This window comes from Coregonus clupeaformis, chromosome 2, assembly GCF_020615455.1.
Source record: "Coregonus clupeaformis isolate EN_2021a chromosome 2, ASM2061545v1, whole genome shotgun sequence".
Taxonomy (NCBI): Eukaryota; Metazoa; Chordata; class Actinopteri; order Salmoniformes; family Salmonidae; genus Coregonus; species Coregonus clupeaformis.
Window position 1 is genome coordinate 9490508 of NC_059193.1, and position 23208 is coordinate 9513715.

The 23208-nt window shown below is 42.6% G+C and overlaps 1 protein-coding gene across 1 annotated transcript; it reads right to left on the bottom strand.

Annotated features, from left to right (window-relative positions):
* Nucleotides 1–354: 354 nt before the first annotated feature.
* On the bottom strand, nucleotides 355–22489 carry mtnr1ab (melatonin receptor 1A b). The gene is made up of 2 exons (XM_041843467.2): nucleotides 22119–22489; nucleotides 355–2035 (listed from the first exon to the last, which is right to left on the bottom strand). Exons 1-2 carry the CDS (start codon nucleotides 22303–22305, stop codon nucleotides 1173–1175), a joined length of 1050 nt encoding a protein of 349 aa, XP_041699401.2. The 5' UTR covers nucleotides 22306–22489; the 3' UTR covers nucleotides 355–1172.
* Between the last annotated feature and the right edge of the window lie 719 nt (nucleotides 22490–23208).

Sequence of the window (23208 nt, forward strand, 5' to 3'; positions counted from 1 at the left end):
GGAATTGTACAAGCTGTGTATATTATCCAAATGTATGAGTCACAATATAAAACATTTATGTATGGAAATGTGTCCAGTATATGAAGCATCAAACATTTCTGCTGCACTGCAGAAGTGATGGATATCACATCTTAATGTGTTTATATGCCAATGATGTTCCAGTTTTCTATGCAATGCAAGCCCCATGCAACAAGCTGCCCTTTATCTTAGGATTCTTTGTCATCAGTTTTTGAGACTAAACACATACTGTTTTAGAAATAGCACAGCACATAGATGTAGACTGTAACATACAGCGCTATTATACGTGTAAGTGTATATATAGTATCAAATATATGATTTGGATTTTAAATGTCTTTTACACACGGATCTATAGCACATCACCTCAGACAGCCGTATATGACAATATGAAAATGACAGGAAGGAGATTGACACTTTTTGTCAGTTTTAACAGTTTATATTCCCTCCGGCCCTGACTTCTTGAAACCCACCTGCAGCACATATTATTTACTTGCTTATTTATTTCAGTACAGACTAGTCACATTTCACAACTGTAAAATTAAACAAGCAAACTATTTTGTTGTAAACAATGTGTTAACGCTATTTAAACAATTGGTCTTATGGCAATGGTTTATTTGGAGTTATTCTTAATATAGCCATGACTAGAGCCAAATCTGTGGAATGTGTATGTTATCATGTTTGTGTCACATTTCACAGTGCACACTTCACACCAAACATATTGCTTTTCAAGCTTCTGAATTTCCTTTACACTAGCAACCTACAGTATGTAATACAACTTTGATGTTATAGTCAGAAGTACCGATCATTACTATGTTATTTCTCATACAGATACAGATAAAGCACTGTAGACTTGTAAATATAGCATAACGTAAGAAACCCTTTCAGCTCTATGCTGTGACATTTTGTCATATTATCCATTGTCAATATAAAATAAATACATACATTGATAGTTCATTATTGTAAACATTTAGACAGAGGGGAACATACAGCTACTGTAATGCACCTTGACTGAGAAAAATATGTTTAAAAAAATGCATACACGCCGTTAGTCATTGGCTTCAGTTCAGTACACATACATCATAAATACACCTGCAGTCTGGAAGCAGTGTGTGTTTTTAGTATGTCTTTGTTCACAGTGCTCCCTTTATGACCTCTCACACGGAGTCTACTTTCACTTGGTTGTTGTTAGTTATTAAAGGGGCTGGCTTGACTCTCTCCGCAGCGTCGTTGGAACTGTCAGGGAACAACAATGTCACAGTGCAAAGCGAGACAACTATCCGTTTGTACTCCCTCCGGAAGTTCTGGTTGAGCAGTCCATAAACGATGGCATTAAGGCAGCTGTTGAAGTAGGCCATGAAGTAGCTGAACACGAACAGCCACTCTGGAATCATGGGTATTACTGCGGCGGGGTTGACGGCCACCGCCAGTCCGATGAAGTTCAGCGGTGCCCAGCACACAGCGAACAGGACGAACACCACAAACATGGTGACAAAGTTCCTCACGTCATGCGGCGTGAGCCTAGGCCTGAACTCAGGCTTCACCCTCCGCCTCACCTGGATGACCAGGATCCAGATCCTCAGGTAGCAGTAGGAGACGATCATGATGGGCAGGAAGAAGTGGAAGAAGACCACGGCGATGGTGTACGCTGAATTGGCCGACTGGACAAACGTACACGAATACACCCTGGGATCGTACTGCAGCGAGCCCACGAAGAAGTTGGGCAGCAGGGCCACCACAGTCAGCAGCCAGATGAGCAGGACGTAACACAGGGAGTTCTTGTCGCTGTACAGCTTGTGGTATTTAAGACTGTGACATATATAGCAGTAGCGGTTGATAGCGATGCCGGTGATATTGAAGATGGAGCCGATGACGCTGAGGCCCATAAGGAAGCCGCTGACCTGGCAGTGAATGAAGCCCAGGTTCCAGCCGTTGTGGAAGATAGAGGTGAGGACCAGAGGGTAGGGGTAGAAGGCTACCACCAGGTCTGCTACAGCCAGACTCACCACAAACACGTTGCCTGGAAAACAAAGGAACAGTCTGTTTATTTATTTTTTCAAAATCTGCCTATTATCTTATCTGAAAGGATCAACACCTTATACCCCTCGAAACCAGTAAGTATTTATACAGCTCAAAACCAGTACTGATTTGATATTTCAAGAGCTGTTTACAAGTACATATTGAGTCCCGCCGCTTTCATTTAGGATTTGGAGGGATTTGAAATTACATTAAAAACAAATCAATGGATTATATTCCTCAGTCTATATTTCTCAATGGTAACAGGTTGACTGAAATGGAATGACCTTTACTGCTCTTTCTCTTAGAAGGGTGCTGAATCTCTGGGAAAAGTTTATCTTCAAACTTCTGGAGCACCAACAAGTAAATACATTAGACATAGTTGGACACATTCTTTGTATTCTGTAGACCCCCCCCACACACACACACACACACACTAGTCATTTGAGCTATTATGATCAAATAAATGTCTTACGCTGTGTCACAAATGACACCATATTTCCTGTACCCTATTCTCTATGGGCCCTGGTCAAAAGTAGTGCACTATATAAGGAATAGGGTGCCATTTGGGATGCCACCGTATTATGACTTGTCCACTGGTGACCTGGACTGGAACTTGCTTTGCTATGTCTAGCCTCATTAATGCTAATCCTGGGTGACAGTGTGCCTCTTTGTTAGCAATGGTTTGGAACCATAACACACTGTGGGGAACACATTTATAAAAAAGATCCCTAAATGTGAGGTATGCCCTAGTCCCCTCAAACTCAACTCTGGACCTGGAAGCCAGTTCCACTGCCTTTTTTAATTGCTTCCCTCTAACCAGGGACTGATTTAGACCTGGGACACCAGGTGGGTGCAATTAATTATCAGGTAGAACAGAAAACCAGCAGAATTACTACAGTCTTAATATAGCTACTAGCTAGTCTTCATAGCGTTGAGAACTGTTATGACCAGCCTGTGGTGACCAGCTTATAGGAATGTCTCTTCTTTGAACAACTCCACTTATTCATTGTGGTTTCAAAAACAACTATGTTAATTTGTTCGTTAAGTAGGACTAACTAGATCTCCAACCTACGACATGTGATATAAGGTAGGAGAAGAGTCTCTCTCTCTCTCCTCCCCCAACAACAAAATACCTATTAACCTGTTAAACTCTGAGTGGTTGTTTTTGTTTTGTATCATTTGAAAGCCACAGTCCTTGTCTTTTTGGAAATCGAACTCAAATGTTACTGCTGGCAATGTCATAAGAATCTTTCCCACCACCGCCCCCCCACCCCTCCATAAAGGCCATACAGTGGCTTGCGAAAGTATTCACCCCCCTTGGCATTTTTCCTATTTTGTTGCCTTACAACCTAGAATTAAAATGGATTTTTGGGGGGGTTTGTATCATTTGATTTACACAACATGCCTACCACTTTGAAGATGCAAAATATTTTTTTTCATCAATCCCCCCCACATCAACCACCCCCAACATCAACCCCACATCAACCCCCCACATCACCCCACACACATCAACCCCCCACCTTCCCCACATCAATCCCATCAACCCCCTACATCAGCCCCCACATCAACCTCGCCACATCAACCACCACATCAACCCCCCAACATCAACCCCCCCCACATTAAACCCTCCCACATCAACCCCCCCTCAGCCCCCCCAACATCAACCCCCACATCAACCACCACATCAAACCCCCACATCAACCTCCACATCAAACCCCCCATCATCAACCCCCACATCAACCCCCTAAGCATCAACCCTGCTCACACCTTTGGTCACTTCACACAGAGAAAGAGACATGGGCATACATTCCCAGGATCCCTTGAGAGACAGGGGAGTGCAAATACACTACATGACCAAAAGTATGTGGACACCTGCTCGTCAAACATCTCATTCCAAAATCATGGGCATTATTATGAAGTTGGTCCCCCCTTTGCTGCTATAACAGCCTCTACTCTTCTAGGAAGACTTTCCACAAAATGTTGGAACATTGTTGCAGGGACTTAATTCCATTCAGCCTCAAGAGCATTAGTGAGGTCGGGCACTGATGTTGGGATATTAGGCCTGGCTCAAAGTCGGCGTTCAAATTCATCCCAAAGGTGTTTGATGGGGTTGAGGTCAGGGCTCTGTGCAGGCCAGTCAAGTTCTTCCATACCGATCTCGAAAGACCATTTCTGTATGGACCTTGCTTTGTGCACGGGGGCATTGTCATGCTGAAACAGGAAAGGGCACTATGCATTGGCAGGTAACGTTCTCATGGCATTCACCAAACCCAGATTCGTCCGTCGGACTGCCAGATGATGAAGCGTGATTCATCACTCTAGAGAACACGTTTCCACTACTCCAGAGTCTAATGGCGGCGAGCTTTACACCACTCCAGCCGACACTTGGCATTGCGCATGGTGATCTTAGGCTTGTGTGCGGCTGCTCGGTCATGGAAACCCATTTCATTAAGCTCCCAACGAACAGTTCTTGTGCTGACGTTGCTTCCAGAGGCAGTTTGGAACTCGGTAGTGAGTGTTGCAACCGAGGACAGACAAGGTTTTACGCGCTACTCGCTTCAGCACTCGGCGGTCCCGTTCTGTGAGCTTGTGTGGCCTACCACTTTGCGCTGAGCCGTTGTTGCTCCTAGACGTTTCCACTTCACAATAACAGCACTTACAGTTGACCAAGGCAGTTCTATCAGGGCAGAAATTTGACGAACTGACTTGTTGGAAAGGTGGCATCCTATGACAGTGCCACGTTGAAAGTCATTGAGCTCTTCAGTAAGGCCATTCTACTGCCAATGTTTGTATATGGAGATTGCATGGCTGTCAGCAACGAGTGTGGCTGAAATAGCCAAATCTACAAAGTTAAAGGGGTGTCCACATACTTTTGTATATATAGTGTATACACACTCACAATTTGAACTACTGGTCATCTCTGCTTCATGCTCTACCATGATGAAGAGGACACATACTCTCAAACATCAACAGGCTGAAAACAGATACCATGCTATAACTCTGCAGCTGGTTTGCTACAGATACAGTATACTACAAAATATGACATTTCTACAACATGATAAAACAAGTGATATGTCTTCTAACCTCCTGTGGAGACATTCCAGATGTATTTTACCTCAAATTCATGAGGGATTGTTTTTATTCTGAAAGAATTATTAAATGTTTTATATCTTTATGATACATTACATTGGAAAGAATCATTAAATGTTTTATATCTTTATGATACATTACTTCGGAAAGAATCATTAAATGTTTTACATCTTCATGATAAATTATATAACTTGGATCTAATTATCAGTTTTCCTCATTTGACAACCTCTTTTAGACATGGCAGGAGCAAAAGACAGTGAAAGAGAGGCTTAGGGCATTAAAATGTAATAGTCATTTGTGATTAAGTCGACATATGCAGCGTTTACCGTGAATGCAGTCTCCGTGAATGCGGGATCATTGCCTTTACATTTCAATCAAGCTATAACGCGGATACACAAACAATACAAATAATCATAATAATAATAAAAAAACAACAACAACAAGAAATCAAGAAATCTCGGAAACAGTATTTATATACACAGTACAAAATTCAATGTCAAAATGGATAGAATTGCAGGAAATTAGCTTCCGGGCCTGAGTCTGGAATATAAATATATACAGTGCATCGGAAATATTCAGACCCCTTGACTTTTTTCCACATTTTGTTACGTTACAGCCTTAATCTAAAATTGATGAAATTGTTTTTTTCCCCTCATCAATCTACACACAATACCCCATACTGAGAAGGCAAAAATGTGTAATAATAATAATAATAAATATCATATTTACCTAGGTAGTCAGACCCTTTACTCAGTACTTTGTTGAAGCACCTTTGGCAGCGATTACAGCCTCGAGTCTTCTTGGGTATGACGCTGCAAGCTTGGCACACCTGTATTTGGGAAATTTCTCCCATTCTTCTCTGCAGATCCTCTCAAGCTCTGTCAGGTTGGATGGGGAGCGTTGCTGCACAGCTATTTTTAGGTCCCTCCAGAGATGTTCGACCGGGTTAAAGTCTGGGCTCTGGCTGGGCCACTCAAGGACATTCAGAGACTTGTTCCGAAGCCACTCATGCGTTGTCTTGGCTGTGTGCTTAGGGTTGTTGTCCTGTTGGAAGGTGAACCTTCGCCCCAGTCTGAGGTCCTGAGAGCTCTGGAGCAGGTTTTCATTAAAAAACTGTCTGTACTTTGCTCCGTTCATCTTTCCCTTGATCCTGACTAGTCTCCCAGTCCCTGCCGCTGAAAAACATCCCCACAGCATGATGCTGCCACCACCATGCTTCACCTTAGGGATGATGCCAGGTTTCCTCCAGACGTGACGCTTGGCATTCAGGCCAAAGAGTTCAATCTTGGTTTCATCAGACCAGAGAATCTTGTTTCTCATGGTCTGAGAGTCCTTTAGGTGCCTTTTGGCAAACTCTAAGTGGGCTTTCATGTGCCTTTTAGTGAGGAGTGGCTTCCGTCTGGCCACTCTACCATAAAGGCCTGATTGGTGGAGTGCTGCAGAGATGGTTGTTCTTCTGTAAGGTTCTCCCATCTCCAATGAGGAACTATGGAGCTCTGTCAGAGTGACCATCGGTTTCTTGGTCACCTCCCTGACCAAGGTCCTTCTCCCCCGATTGCTCAGTTTATCCAGGCAGCCAGCTCTAGGAAAAGTATTGGTGGTTCCAAACTTCTTCCATTTAAGAATGATGGAGGCCACTGTGTTCTTGGGGAGCTTCAATGCTGCAGACATTTTTTGGTACCCTTCCTCAGATCTGTGCCTCGACACAATCCTGTCTCGGAGCTCTACGGACAATTCCTTCGACCTCATGGCTTGGTTTTTGCTCTGACATGCACTGTCAACTGTGGGACCTTATATAGACAGGTGTGTGCCTTTCCAAATCCTGTCCAATTAATTTAATTTACCACCGGTGAATTCCAATCAAGTTGTAGAAACATCTCAAGGATGATCAATGGAAATAGAATTCACCTGAGCTCAATTTCGAGTCTCATAGCAAAGGGTCTGAATACTTATGTAAATAAGATATTTCTGTTTTTTATTTGTAATAAATGTGCAAAAAAATCTAAAAACCTGTTTTCACTTTGTCATTATGGGGTATTGTGTGTAGATTGATGAGGATTTTTTTTCACTCCGGTACAGTATCATAACTTATCACCTAACCCTGTTCACACTCCAGTTAATTAATTTAATGGAGACATTTAATATGACACCCTACTGCAAAACCCCGCTCCACCAAAACAAATATCACTCTGGACAAATAGGGAAATACAGGTGTGTAAATAGGGAAATACAGGACCTTATATAGACAGGTGTGTGCCTTTCCAAATCCTGTCCAATTAATTTAATTTACCACCGGTGAATTCCAATCAAGTTGTAGAAACATCTCAAGGATGATCAATGGAAATAGAATTCACCTGAGCTCAATTTCGAGTCTCATAGCAAAGGGTCTGAATACTTATGTAAATAAGGTATTTCAGTTTTTTATTTTTAATACATTTGCAAAAATGTCTACAAATCTGTTTTCACTTTGTCATTATGGGGTATTGTGTGTAGATTGATGAGGAAAAAATGTAATTTAATCCATTTTAGAAAAAGGCTGTAACGTAACAAAATGTGGAAAAAGGGAAGGGGTCTGAATACTTTCCGAATGCACTGTATGTATGTCAATGGTGTGTATAGACAGTATGGACACTATGTGAATAGAAAAGGTGTGTACAGCAGTAGTTATATAGGATGAGCCTTGACTAGAATACAGTATATACATATGAAGTGGGTGAAACAGTATGTAAACATTATTAAAGTGACCAGTGTTCCATGACTATGTACATAGGGCAGCAGTCTTTAAGGTGCAGGTTAGACTACCTGGTGCTAGTAACAGTGTCTAAGGTTCAGGGCAGGGTGCTGGGCGGAGGCCGACTAGAGATTACTATTTAACAGTCTGATGGCCTGGAGATAGAAGCTGTTTATCAGTCTCTTGGTCCCAGATTTGGATGCACCTGTACTGTCTCCGCCTTCTAGGTGGTAGCGGGGTGAACAAGCCATGTGGCTGAGGTCCTTGATGATCTTCTTGGCCTTCCTGTGAGACCGGGTGCTGTAGATGTCCTGGAGGGCAGGCAGTGAGTCCCCAGTGATGCGTTGGGCTGACCTCACCACCCCCTGGAAGAGCCCTGCGGTTGCGGGTGGTGCAGTTGCCGTACCTTGCGGTGATACAGCCAGAAGTTTGTGAGGGTCTTAGAAGATGTCCTGCGGAGCAGCACTAATCTCATCAACATAAGAATCACTCTCAACATTCAGCAGAGCCTAAATTATTCATTTGGATATATGTTACTCCCAGCAATACTTTTTTTTCCTTCTAACAATTATGTATGTACTGCATTCTGCCCAGTATGTCTCAGCACATTTGTCATCTAAAATTCTAAATAACTAATAAACCAAACTAGAAACATCCTCCATAAAGCAACAATAAAAACACTGTGAACCATGGAACATCTCATGTCTTATCCCTCCATGAATGATCAATAATATTCTCTAGTTGAAGATAAACTGTTGTGGGACCATTACCGTAATATTGTAATTCATCATAATAAATCCAATGCACGCAGAAGGAAATCCAGTGGTAGTGTGTGATGCTAGTATCCATCTCAAACTTGTCCCTGTCATATTTAACCATTTAACACCCCAGAAAGTACCTTGAAATGTTGCAAAATATTACAGCCATTTACTGTCGTGAATGAGTAGGTTAAGACTGTAGTTGAATACTGATGTGGTGGGAGGAGTGACTCTCAAAAGATCCTAATAATCCTAATAATAACTGTATGCACTTCAATAAATGTTCAAGATGTGCATATGCTGATAGGAATCAACCAACGTCACTAATATTGAAAATTGACTATTCATCTCCGGACTATACGATACAATCTTTGACAAGGTGTCACGCCACAGAACAGTTGATATATATATATATATATATATATATATATATATATATACACTGCTCAAAAAAATAAAGGGTACACTAAAATAACACATCCTAGATCTGAATGAATGAAATAATCTTATTAAATACTTTTTTCTTTACATAGTTGAATGTGCTGACAACAAAATCACACAAAAATTATCAATGGAAATCAAATGTATCAACCCATGGAGGTCTGGATTTGGAGTCACCCTCAAAATTAAAGTGGAAAACCACACTACAGGCTGATCCAACTTTGATGTAATGTCCTTAAAACAAGTCAAAATTAGGCTCAGTAGTGTGTGTGGCCTCCACGTGCCTGTATGACCTCCCTACAACGCCTGGACATGCTCCTGATGAGGTGGCGGATGGTCTCCTGAGGGATCTCCTCCCAGACCTGGACTAAAGCATCCGCCAACTCCTGGACAGTCTGTGGTGCAACATGGCGTTGGTGGACGGAGCGAGACATGATGTCCCAGATGTGCTCAATTGGATTCAGGTCTGGGGAACGGGCGGGCCAGTCCATAGCATCAATGCCTTCCTCTTGCAGGAACTGCTGACACACTCCAGCCACATGAGGTCTAGCATTGTCTTGCATTAGGAGGAACCCAGGGCCAACCGCACCAGCATATGGTCTCACAAGGGGTCTGAGGATCTCATCTCGGTACCTAATGGCAGTCAGGCTACCTCTGGCGAGCACATGGAGGGCTGTGCGGTAGTCTGTCTAAGAACCTCTGCACCTGTGAACTGTGGAGTAGACCTTGGCCACAGGGCTGGCTAGCTAGTAGTGTACGCAGTGTAAGAGAGAGGCATGCAGGACTACCTGGACACTTTCTTCCCTTAGTATTTATTTCCTTCATTGATGTGGTGGTCTGTCTGTAGGACTCTGATGGCTGCCCCGCCCTCTTCGCTGGCCATCTAATGGGATACTTAGGCCACATTCTACTGCGGTTGGACTTAGCCTCAACTGTTTTGGACCCAGGACCTAGCAGGCCTGCCAGACTAATCATAATGTAATGTATCCCTAACATACTGTACTTAGCTACTTCATTGTTTTTCTTTTCACTTCAGATTGTACTGTGGAGACAAGATAGTTCCTACATTAAAGTCATTATACGTTTTTTAGGTCTATTTGCATAAAGAAACAGGAACAATAATAAGAAATCAATAGTAGTGGGACCAAAATGACCATCTATAATAATCATACCGAATAAGATGCAACAGTTTGACAGAGAGTGCAAGAGGCCATGTGAGTGTTGGATGGAAACGAGGATTCTACAGTAATAGAGGCGGCGTGGAGCTGGAGTCCCACTCCAATCACATCAAGTGGAGCTGGAGTCCCACTCTATTTAACATAAACTGTAGATGTATAATGTGTAACAGAGTTCCCCTTGAATGAGCAGTGAGCTTCAGTTGATATGACTGCCCCAGGCACCCAATTCACATCAGACCCACTAAGAGAGACTGAGAGAGAAGAAAGAAGTAGAGAACAGCTCTACTCTACTCTACTCTGCTCTGCTCTGCTCTGCTCTGCTCTGCTCTACTCTACTCTATCCTACTCTACTCTACTCTACTCTACTCTACTCTACTCTACTCTGCTCTGCTCTACTCTACTCTACTCTACTCTACTCTGCTCTGCTCTGCTCTACTCTACTCTACTATACTCTACTCTACTCTACTCTACTCTACTCTGCTCTGCTCTGCCGCTCTGCTCTCCACTCTACTCTGCTCTGCTCGGCTCTGCGCTGCTCTACTCTGCTACTTTTGTGTTTTGTTGTTTTGCTCAGTGAAAAAAAAACAGATGTTCACTTCTGCTAAATTGATCTCAAATGACATGTAACATTTCCATGTTCTCTCCCTCTGTTGTGGCGCTGTAAACATTGGAACAGCAGAACCTTAAGCTGCATGTTAGTTCCATAGGCGCACGGTGGGTGAGCTGATGCGTTGGTTATTGGCAGAGTGACACTGTAGTTACCCAGGGTGTGTTGTTGTTCATTCTTACCAAGCAGCCCATGCTGACTAATGCAAACAGACAGTGGTGGCACAGTACATAGAGTCTCACGAGCTGAATTTGTTTATTAGAAAAAAGAGACGGTGTGGGGAGAGGGCGGAGCAACTGTGGCATGCCATTGAGGAACAATGAGCGTGCAATTAGGTTCTAAATACATGCTTGGTTGGGGCTTTGTTGGAGGTACTATGTGCCTGTGGCAGGGTGTCTGTTGTCAGTCTAGTGGGAGGGAGTGTCTGCTCTGGTCATTACGTATTCCTCTGTGGACCAGCGGGACAGTTTCACAGCACACTGGACAAACAGAATGAACAGGAGGCTAATGGGAGAGTTGGTGGGTAGGGGGGAGGGAGGCCCCAGAACATACAGTAGATACTGGAGGAAGAGATGGTGGTGGAGACAGAAAGATAGCTGTACATACCAACTACCTTATACGGTGTTATCTTTTCAATCAGATACAGATACAGATCTAATTATGTATTTTTCATTCTAAACATCACAGGCCAAAGTAAAGATAGTGCCTAAAAAATTAAAACAAAGGCCTACTCATCCTGAGAAAATATCTTTGTCTTATAAGGTCTCATTCAGTTAATGAAGTGTAGCTGTCCAGATGGTAAATACTGCTGGACCATACATTTACATTTACATTTTAGTCATTTAGCAGACGCTCTTATCCAGAGCGACTTACAGTTAGTGAGTGCATACATTTTCATACTGGCCATACCTCCAGATCTAATGTCACATGGCCACGGGATCGATTAATGAATCAATGAAATGCATGCAAAGACACAAGAACAAAACCAGAAAGAGCTCTACCACTCTTTATGTCTCACATGGAGAGAGAGAGAGAGAGAGAGAGAGAGAGAGAGAGAGAGAGAGAGAGAGAGAGAGAGAGAGAGAGAGAGAGAGAGAGAGAGAGAGAGAGAGAGAGAGAGAGAGAGAAAGAGAGAGAGAGAAAGAGAAAGAGAGAGAGCGAGGGAGCGAGAGACAGAGACAGAGAGACACAGAGAGAGAGAGCGAGGGAGAGAGAGAGGGAGCGAGAGACAGAGACAGAGAGACAGAGACAGAGAGACACAGAGAGAGAGAGCGAGGGAGAGAGAGAGGAGCGAGAGACAGAGACAGAGAGACACAGAGAGAGAGAGTGAGGAAGAGAGAGAGGGAGCGAGAGACAGAGACAGAGAGACAGAGAGAGAGCGAGGGAGAGAGAGAGGGAGCGAGAGACAGAGACAGAGAGAGAGAGCGAGGAGAGAGAGAGGGAGCGAGAGACAGAGACAGAGAGACACAGAGAGAGAGAGCGAGGGAGAGAGAGAGGGAGCGAGAGACAGAGACAGAGAGACACACAGAGAGAGAGAGGCGTGGGGGAGGGCATTTGCAATCATTTAATTTCCAAAGCAAAGTTTTAGAAAACATGAGAGGTTACTACTGCACTCCCTCCAGCACTTAATTTACAAACACTTCTAAAATTACGTTATATCTAAGCACTTAGCTTTATGGTAATTGGCAACAATTTATATTCAGTGCAGGTAAGTACTGTATAGGCTTTGGTTGCATATATATCAGGGATCATCAATCAATCAATCAATTTTATTTTATATAGCCCTTCTTACATCAGCTAATATCTCGAAGTGCTGTACAGAAACCCAGCCTAAAACCCCAAACAGCTAGTAATGCAGGTGTAGAAGCACGGTGGCTAGGAAAAACTCCCTAGAAAGGCCAAAACCTAGGAAGAAACCTAGAGAGGAACCAGGCTATGAGGGGTGGCCAGTCCTCTTCTGGCTGTGCCGGGTGGAGATTATAACAGAACCATGCCAAGATGTTCAAAAATGTTCATAAGTGACAAGCATGGTCAAATAATAATCAGGAATAAATCTCAGTTGGCTTTTCATAGCCGATCATTAAGAGTTGAAAACAGCAGGTCTGGGACAGGTAGGGGTTCCATAACCGCAGGCAGAACAGTTGAAACTGGAATAGCAGCAAGGCCAGGCGGACTGGGGACAGCAAGGAGTCACCACGGCCGATAGTCCCGACGTATGGTCCTAGGGCTCAGGTATAGCTTTCATGGAAAGAGCAGGTGTTCCTAATGTTTTGTCAACTCAGTGTCCCGGAGTCACAGTCAGAGTTAACAGCATGTAGGCTCTAGAATGCATTATGCACACATACTGTATATTCTCCTAAATAAATAAACCATAAAGTGACTATATTTTATATCTAAAAGCTGTATTATGCTGTTGTATTTTTGACTTTATGTTTTGTTTTACTCCATATGTAACTCTATGTTGTTGTTTTATCGCACTGCTTTGCTTTATCTTGGCCAGGTCGCAGTTGTAAATGAGAACTTGTTCTCAACTGGCTTACCTGGTTAAATAAAGGTTAAATAAAAATAAAAATAAATTATAAATCATTTATGAATAATCTGGTGACTGCCATTCCCCCTTTGGTGCAGATTAAAGAATGCAACATGAATACTCCATTTATAGATTAAACTGCAACTGTACTTTGTAGCAAAGGTGATTCCCCAGGCCAGGCGAATATCAACACGAAGCCATCTTGTCTAACTGGCAGAGGAGGAGGGTACCAGAAGGCTTGGTGGTATCGCCAGTGATCACCCCTCCATGAACATGATACAGGGAAGGCTGGGTCCAATATTGCTCGTTCTAATTTTTTCTATTTAAAAAAAAATGTTTGTATTATGTGTGTATTGTTATTGTATTGCTAGATATTACTGACTGTTGGAGCTAGAAACATAAGCATTTTGCTGCACCTACAATAACATGTGTACGTGACAAATACATTTTGATTTGATTTGATCTGTTTGATAGGGAGCCAATTACCTGCTGCTGCTAAAAACAGTGGGCTAAGCTGCAATATGATGGTGTTCAGCTCATGTGATAACCTAAGGTTCCAACAATTAATGTTCTCTCAAATGAAAAGGACTGCATGGAATACAATAACAGCAGCTCTACAGAATAAATGTTGGTTTCACAACTAGGGTTGCAAACTTCCAGGAACTTTCAATAAATTACCTGGTTTACCAGAAATCCTCCAACCAAGATTTCTGGAAAACCAGGAACTTTTGCAACCCTAATCACGACACTTACAGCACTACAGTACCTGCTACAATACCAGTCAATGTTGCTCTTTTGTAAAGTGATTTTTAATCTAGAAGATCATTAAGTTGTTACTTGAGGCCCCACAACAACACACACCTGTCTGTGTAATGCAGTGTGACACTACACAGCAGCTGGTCTGTTTCACACATCATTCATATCTTCTCTGTGATGCTGAACAGAATGAGGTTACAGTAATGAGGATAGATTTTCTCTGTGATGCTGAACAGAATGAGGTTACAGTAATGAGGATAGATTTTCTCTGTGACGCTGAACAGAATGAGGTTACCGTAATGAGGATATATCTACTCTGTGATACTGAACAGAATGTGGTTACAGTAATGAGGATATATTTTCTCTGTGACGCTGAACAGAATGAGGTTACAGTAATGAGGATATATCTACTCTGTGATACTGAACAGAATGCGGTTACAGTAATGAGGATATATTTTCTCTGCGATGCTGAGCAGAATGAGGTTACAGTAATGAGGATATATTTTCTCTGCGATGCTGAACAGAATGAGGTTACAGTGATGAAGATATATTTTCTCTGCGATGCTGAACAGAATGAGGTTACAGTAATGAGGATATATCTACTCAAATTTTATTTGTCACATGCTACCTTACCGTGAAATGTTTACTTACAAGCCCTTAACCAACAATGCAGTTCAAGAAATAGAGTTAAGAAAATATTTACTAAATAAACTAAAGTAAACAATTAAAAATAAAAGTAACACAATAAAATAACAATAACGAGGCTATTTTAAAAATTGTATTTCACCTTTATTTAACCAGGTAAGCCAGTTGAGAACAAGTTCTCATTTACAACTGCGACCTGGCCAAGATAAAGCAAAGCAGTGCGGAAAAAAACAACAACAACACAGATTTACATATGGAATAAACAAAACGTACAGTCAATAACACAATAGAAAATCTATATACAGTGTGTGCAAATGTAGTAAGTTATGGAGGTAAGGCAATAAATAGGCCATAGTGCAAAATAATTACAGTTATAATTTAGTATTAACACTGGAGTGATAGATGTGCAGAAGATGATGTGCAAATAGAGATACTGGGGTGCAAATGAGCAAAATAAATAACAATGTAAATAACAATATGGGGATGAGGTAGTTGGGTGGGCTAATTACAGATGGGCTGTGTACAGGTGCAGTGATCGGTAAGCTGCTCTGACAACTGATGCTTAAAGATAGTGAGGGAGATAAGTGTCTCCAGCTTCAGAGATTTTGTGCAGTTCGTTCCAGTCATTTGCAGCAGAGAACTGGAAGGAAAGGCGACCAAAGGAAGTGTTGGCTTTGGGGATGACCAGTGAGATATACCTGCTGGAACGCATACTACGGGTGGGTGTTGCTATGGTGACCAATGAGCTAAGATAAGGCGGGGATTTGCCTAGAAGGGATTTATAGATGATCTGGAGCCAGTGGGTTTGGCGACAAATATGTAGTGAGGGCCAGCCAACGAGAGCGTACAGGTCACAATGGTGGGTAGTATATGGGGCTTTGGTGACAAAACGGATGGCACTGTGATAGACTACATCCAATTTGCTGAGTGGAGTGTTGGAAGCTATTTTGTAAATGACATCGCCGAAGTCAAGGATCGGTAGGATAGTCCGTTTTACGAGGGCATGTTTAGCAGCATGAGTGAAGGAGGCTTTGTTGCGAAATAGGAAGCCAATTCTAGATTTAACTTTGGATTGGAGATGCTTAATGTGAGTCTGGAAGGAGAGTTTACGGTCTAACCAGACACCTAGGTATTTGTAGTTGTCCACATATTCTAAGTCAGAGCCGCCAAGAGCAGTGATTCTAGTCGGGCAGGTGGGTGCAAGCATCGTTTGATTGAAGAGCATGCATTTAGTTTTACTAGCTTTTAAGAGCAGTTGGAGGCCAGGGAAGGAGTGTTGTATGGCATTGAAGCTCGTTTGGAGGTTTGTTAACACCGTGTCCAATGAAGGACCAGATGTATACAAAATGGTGTCGTCTGCGTAGAGGTGGATCTGAGAGTGACCAGCAGCAAGAGCGACATCATTGATATACACAGAGAATAGAGTCGGCCCGAGAATTGAACCCTGTGGCACCCCCATAGAGACTGCCAGAAGTCCAGACAACAGGCCCTCCGATTTGACACATTGAACTCTATCTGAGAAGTAGTTGGTGAACCAGGCAAGGCAGTCATTTGAGAAACCAAGGCTACTTAGTCTGCCAATAAGAATGCAGTGATTGACCGAGTCAAAAGCCTTGGCCAGGTCAATGAAGACGGCTGCACAGTACTGTCTTTTATCGATTGCAGTTATTATATCGTTGAGGACCTTGAGCGTGGCTGTCGCTCAGATTGCATAGCGGAGACGGTACGGTGGGATTCTAAATGGTCGGTGATCTGTTTGTTAACTTGGCTTTCATATACTTTCGAAAGGCAGGGCAGGATGGATATAGGTCTGTAACAGTTTGGATCTAGAGTGTCACCCCCTTTAAAGAGGGGGATGACTGCGGTAGCTTTCCAATCTTTGGGGATCTCAGACGATACGAAAGAGAGGTTGAACAGGCTGGTGATAGGGGTTGCGACAATTTCGGCGGCTAATTTTAGAAAGAAAGGGTCCAGATTGTCTAGCCCAGCTGATTTGTAGGGGTCCAGATTTTGCAGCTCTTTCAGAACATCAGCTATCTGAATTTGGGTGAAGGAGAAGCGGGGGCATGGGCAAGTTGCAGCGGAGGGTGCAGAGCTGGTGGCCGGGGTAGGGGTAGCCGAGTGGAAAGCATGGCCAGCCGTAGCAAAATGCTTGTTGAAATGTTCGATTATCGTAGATTTATCGGTAGTGACAGTGTTTCCTAGCCTCAGTGCAGTGGGCAGCTGGGAGGAGGTGCTTTTATTCTCCATGGACAGTGTTCCAAAACTTTTTGGAGTTAGTGCTACAGGATGCAAATTTCTGTTTGAAAAAGATTTGCCTTTGCTTTCCTAACTGATTGTGTATATTAGTTCCTGACTTCACTGAAAAGTTGCATATCGCGGTGACTGTTCGATGCTAATGCCGTACGCCACAGGATGTTTTTGTGCTGGTCAAGGGCAGTCAAGTCTGGGGTGAACCAGTGGCTATATCTGTTCTTAGTTCTGAATTTTTTGAATGGGGCATGCTTATTTAAGATGGAGAGGAAAGCACTTTTAAAGAACAACCAGGCATCCTCTACTGACGGAATGAGATCAATATCCATCCAGGATACCCGGGCCAGGTCAATTAGAAAGGCCTGCTCGCTGAAGTGTTTTAGGGAGCGTTTGACAGTGATGAGGGGTGGTCGTTTGACCGCGGACCCATTACGGACGCAGGCAATGAGGCAGTGATCGCTGAGATCCTGGTTGAAGACAGCAGAGGTGTATTTAGAGGGTAAATTAGTCAGGATTAAATCTATGCCCATGTTAACGGATTTAGGGTTGTACCTGGTAGGTTTCATGATAATTTGTGTGAGATTGAGGGCATCTAGTTTAGATTGTAGGACGGCCGGGGTGTTAAGCATATCCCAGTTTAGGTCACCAAGCAATACGAACTCTGAGGATAGATGGGGGGCAATCAATTCACATATGGTGTCCAGGGCATAGCTGGGGGCTCAGGGGGTCTGTAGCAAGCGGCAACAGTGAGAGACTTATTTCTGGAAAAGTGGATTTTTAGAAGTAGAAGCTCAAACTGTTTGGGCACAGACCTGGATAATATGATAGAGCTCTGCAGGCTATCTCTACAGTAGATTGCAACTCCGCCCCCTTCGGCAGTTCTATCTAGACGGAAAATGTTGTAGTTGGGAATGGAAGCCAGGATTCAGACACTGCTAGAACATCAGGGTTGGCTGAGTGTGCTAACGCAGTGAATAACTCAAACTTAGGGAGGAGGCTTCTGATGTTAACATGCAAGAAACCAAGGCTTTTGCGATTACAGAAGTCAACAAATGATAGCGCCTGGGGAGCAGGAGTGATACTGGGGGCTACAGGGCCTGGGTTATCCTCTACATCACCAGAGGAACAGAGGAGGAGTAGAATAAGGATACGGCTAAAGGCTTTAAGAACTGGTCTTCTAGTGCATTGGTTACAGAGAATAAAAGGGGCAGATTTCCGGGCGTTGTAGAATAGATTCAGGGCATTATGTACAGACAAGGATATGGAAGGATATGAGTACAGTGGAGGTAAACCTAAGCATTGGGTAAAGATGAAAGAGATAGCATCACTGGAGGCACCGATTGAGCCGGTCTCCGCGTGTGTGGGGGGTGGGACAAAGGATCTATCTGAGACAGGTTGAGCAGGACTGGGGGCTCTACATTGAAAAAGTACAGTTAGAAGTAACCGAAACAGCAATAGGCAAGGCATATTGACATAGGTGATGGGCATAAAGCAGTCACAGGTGTTATTCGAGAGAGCTAAGACAATAGCTGGTAATGGTGACGAAAGTTTGGGCTGAGTGTAGCTCACCTGTTCAGGTGTAGCTGAGTGATCATAAGGTCATACATACATATACATATACATATATACATATACATACAGTTGAAGTCGGAAGTTTACATACACCTTTGCCAAATACATTTAAACTCAGTTTTTCACAATTCCTGACATTTAATCCTAGTAAAAATTCCCTGTTTTAGGTCAGTTAGGATCACCACTTTATTTTAAGAATGTGAAATGTCAGAATAATAGTAGTGAGAATGATTTATTTCAGCTTTTATTTATTTCATCACATTCCCAGTGGGTCAGAAGTTTACATACACTCAATCAGTATTTGGTAGCATTGCCTTTAAATTGTTTAACTTGGGTCAAACGTTTCGGGTAGTATTCCACATGCTTCCCACGATAAGTTGGGTGAATTTTGGCCCATTCCTCCTGACAGAGCGGGTGTAACTGAGTCAGGTTTGTAGGCCTCCTTGCTCGCACACGCTTTTTCAGTTCTGCCCACACATTTTCTATAGGATTGAGGTCAGGGCTTTGTGATGGCCACTCCAATACCTTGACTTTGTTGTCCTTAAGCCATTTTGCCACAACTTTAGAAGTATGCTTGGGGTCATTGTCCATTTGGAAGACCCATTTGCGACCAAGCTTTAACTTCCTGACTGATGTCTTGAGATGTTGCTTCAATATATCCACATAATTTTCCTTCCTCATGATGCCATCTATTTTGTGAAGTGCACCAGTCCCTCCTGTAGAAAAGCACCCCCACAGCATGATGCTGCCACCCCGTGCTTCACGGTTGGGATGGTGTTCTTCGGCTTGCAAGCGTCCGCCTTTTTCCTCCAAACATAACAATAGTCATTATGGCCAAACAGTTCTATTTTTGTTTCATCAGACCAGAGGACATTTCTCCAAAAAGTACTATCTTTGTCCCCATGTGCAGTTGCAAACCGTAATCTGGCTTTTTTATGGCAGATTTGGAGCAGTGGCTTCTTCCTTGCTGAGCAGCCTTTCAGGTTATGTCGATATAGGACTCATTTTACTATGGATATAGATACTTTTGTACCTGTTACCTCCAGCATCTTCACAAGGTCCTTTGCTGTTGTTCTGGGATTGATTTACACCAAAGTACGTTCATCTCTAGGAGATAGAAAGCGTCTCCTTCCTGAGCAGTATGACGGCTGCGTGGACCCATGGTGTTTATACTTGCGTACTATTGTTTTTGCAGATTAACGTGGTACCTTCAGGCGTTTGGAAATTGCTCCCAAGGATGAACCAGACTTGTGGAGGTCTACAATGTTTTTTCTGAGGTCTTGGCTGATTTCTTTTGATTTTCCCATGATGTCAAGCAAAGAGGCACTGTTTGAAGGTAGGCCTTGAAATACATCCACAGGTACACCGCCAATTGACTCAAATGATGTCAATTAGCCTATCAGAAGCTTCTAAAGCCATGACATCATTTTCTGGTATTTCCCAAGCTGTTTAAAGGCACAGTCAACTTAGTGTATGTAAAACTCTGACCCACTGGAATTGTGATACAGTGAATTATAAGTGAAATAATCTGTCTGTAAACAATTGTTGGAAAAATTACTTTGTCATGCCCAAAGTAGATGTCCTAACCGACTTGCCAAAACTATAGTTAGTTAACAAGAAATTTGTGGAGTGGTTGAAAAACGAGTTTTAATGACTCCAACCTAAGTGTATGTAAACTTCCGACTTCAACTGTATACAGGGGGTACCGGTATCGAGTCAATGTGCGGGGGTACAGGTTAGTCTAGGTAATTTGTACATGTAGGTTGGGGTAAAGTGACTATGCATAGATAATAAACAGCGAGTAGCATCAGTGTAAAATCAAAGGAAGGGGGTGTCAATGTAAATAGTCCAGGTGGCCATTTGATTAATTGTTCAGCAGTCTTATGGCTTGGGGGTACAAGCTGTTAAGGAGCCTTTTGGTCCTAGACTTGGCGCTCCGGTACTACTTACCGAGCGGTAGCAGAGAGAACAGTCTATGACTTGGGTGACTGGAGTCTTCAACATTTTTTAGGGCCTTCCTCTGACACCGCCTAGTATATAGGTCCTGGATGGCAGGAAGCTTGGCCACAGTGATGTACTGGGCCGTACGCACTACCCTCTGATCCTGAACAGAATGAGGTTACAGTAATGAGGATATATCTACTCTGTGACGCTGAACAGAATGAGGTTACAGTAATGAGGATAGATTTTCTCTGACACTGAACAGAATGAGGTTACCGTAATAAGGATATATCTACTCTGTGACGCTGAACAGAATGAGGTTACAGTAATGAGGATAGATTTTCTCTGACACTGAACAGAATGAGGTTACCGTAATGAGGATATATCTACTCTGTGATGCTGAACATAATGAGGTTACAGTAATGAGGATAGATTTTCTCTGACACTGAACAGAATGAGGTTACCGTAATGAGGATATATCTACTCTGTGATGCTGAACAGAATGAGGTTACAGTAATGAGGATAGATTTTCTCTGACACTGAACAGAATGAGGTTACCGTAATGAGGATAGATCTACTCTGTGATGCTGAACAGAATGAGGTTACAGTAATGAGGATAGATATACTCTGTGATGCTGAACAGAATGAGGTTACAGTAATGATGATAGATCTTCTCTGTGATGCTGAACAGAATGAGGTTACCGTAATGAAACGAGAATGAAAGGTAACTCTGGATCAGATATCATATTAACATGGCATAAGCCATGGCAAAATGTGTAGAATAAAAATAAAAAAATGCTTTAAAACTGCAACATTTTTTCTATGCCCCAATGCTAAATGTGTAGCATTGCACAAAATGTACTTTAGAACGCAAAGGAGGTCGGGCCCTTGATACGCGCCCGGTCAGCAATTCGGCCATGATTACTACAAGTTTAGATAGCAGGTCAGACTAATTTACCAATCTAAATTTTTTTTGCTGACATGGGCTAATTAAGTAACTGTCAGTGCCAAGAGGAAAACTGCTGAAGCACTACCAAATTTCGAAATTGCACCTAACGCTCAACAGTTCAACAGACCCCGACTGAGTTCCTAAATCGGGGTCTGTCGGGGGCCCTCGGGACCACCTATGTAGCTTATGCCCAGGGCCGGGCACTGCTCTCAACTATCTCCATAGGACATCTCTGTGGCATGTACTTATGCAGAATAAAGATGTAGGATCTTAATTTGAGCCAGTTTTCTACAGCAGGAAAATAATCCTGCAGTAACAGGAAGTGTGAGTTATTATGTGGATTATAATTAATTGACTTTTTTGTTGGGGTTGATACATGTTTCATAAGGAAAAATCATATCTGAAATATATAAGTGGAAATTACAAACTTCAGAAGCCTTTTTAAACCTTAAATACTACAAGTTTTTAATTTCCTGCATTGGAGGAAAGTTATCCTGCAACAGGGTGATACAATTAAGATCCTACACCTGTAGATAGACACATACGTTTCATTTTGTTGTAAAATACTACATCAAACTACAGTATGCTTTTCCAAATACACACATTTTATTGGGTTAGGCTACTTTGACTTACCTGCGTTTCTGAGTTTTTTGTTTCTGTACACAGAGATAATGACCAGGAGGTTGCCCAAAATATCAATGACAATGGTGAAAATCAGAAAGCATCCCAAAGTTGTCGCAACCCACGGAGGGCGATTCAGGTTAGTGTCGTGGGGGGCCAGCGAAGAACCGTTCGTCGGACCGCTTTCATTTATTATCATTTTATCGTATCCCTTCACCTTCTCTCAGTCTCGTAATACATCTCAGGTTTGCGCTCCATAGTAGCCGTCTTTGCGCAGCTAAAACTTATATTTCACCATGTTGTAACCTAGTCCTCTGCTGAGTGGCCAAGTTAAATTATTCTGCCACTTCTACAAGCAGCTACACTTTTATAGCCTTGCATCATCTTCCATCACTTTGCGCGTCTGTCACATTCAGCGGCAACTTCAGTGCCGGATTCCAAGACCAAACTGTAGCCTAAATGATGAAAATACTGACACCTAGTGGCCGAACGTGGTAAGCACTTCTCCACTCCACAACATCATCAATGTCTTATGTTTGTCTGCTACTGCGCCATTCATATCACCACTCTTCACGACACTTTTCACTCGCACGAGTCTATAATTGATTAATGTGTTCATTCATTATTTTCAGTCATTCATGCTTTATATATACCAAACCAGCCATTTACATATATTTATCAGAAGCGTGTGTTACACAGTATTTATACTATTGTTTCCTTCTGTAATCTGTACTGACCCTTTATTTTATTTTTACCCCACCACAGTTTCGGTAAACAGCTGAGGAATAGGGCTGGAGAAATGTAACCCATATCTATTTAATAGAGCTATGGATGCAAGGACTGACCATCCATGATATCAGAGTTATAGTTTTAACCATGTTTTGAGGCTATACAGTGTTGGTTTACATTGCAATTACAAAAAAAAATGGTAAAACCAGCTTATACAACATTAAGAACACCTGCTCTTTCCATGACATAGACTGACCAGGTGAATCCAGGTGAAAGCTATGATCCCTTATTGATGTCACTTGTTATATCCACTTCAATCAGTGTAGATGAAGGGTAGGAGACAGGTTAAAGAAGGACTTTTAAACCTTGAGAC

Excerpts from the sequence above, each read along its gene's own strand:
- mtnr1ab (XM_041843467.2), bottom strand. The coding sequence starts at position 22,305 with ATGATAATAAATGAAAGCGGTCCGACGAACGGTTCTTCGCTGGCCCCC. Across the intron at positions 2,036-22,118 it reads CAAAAAACTCAGAAACGCAG|GCAACGTGTTTGTGGTGAGT; the intron begins GTAAGTCAAAGT and ends TTTGTTTTCCAG.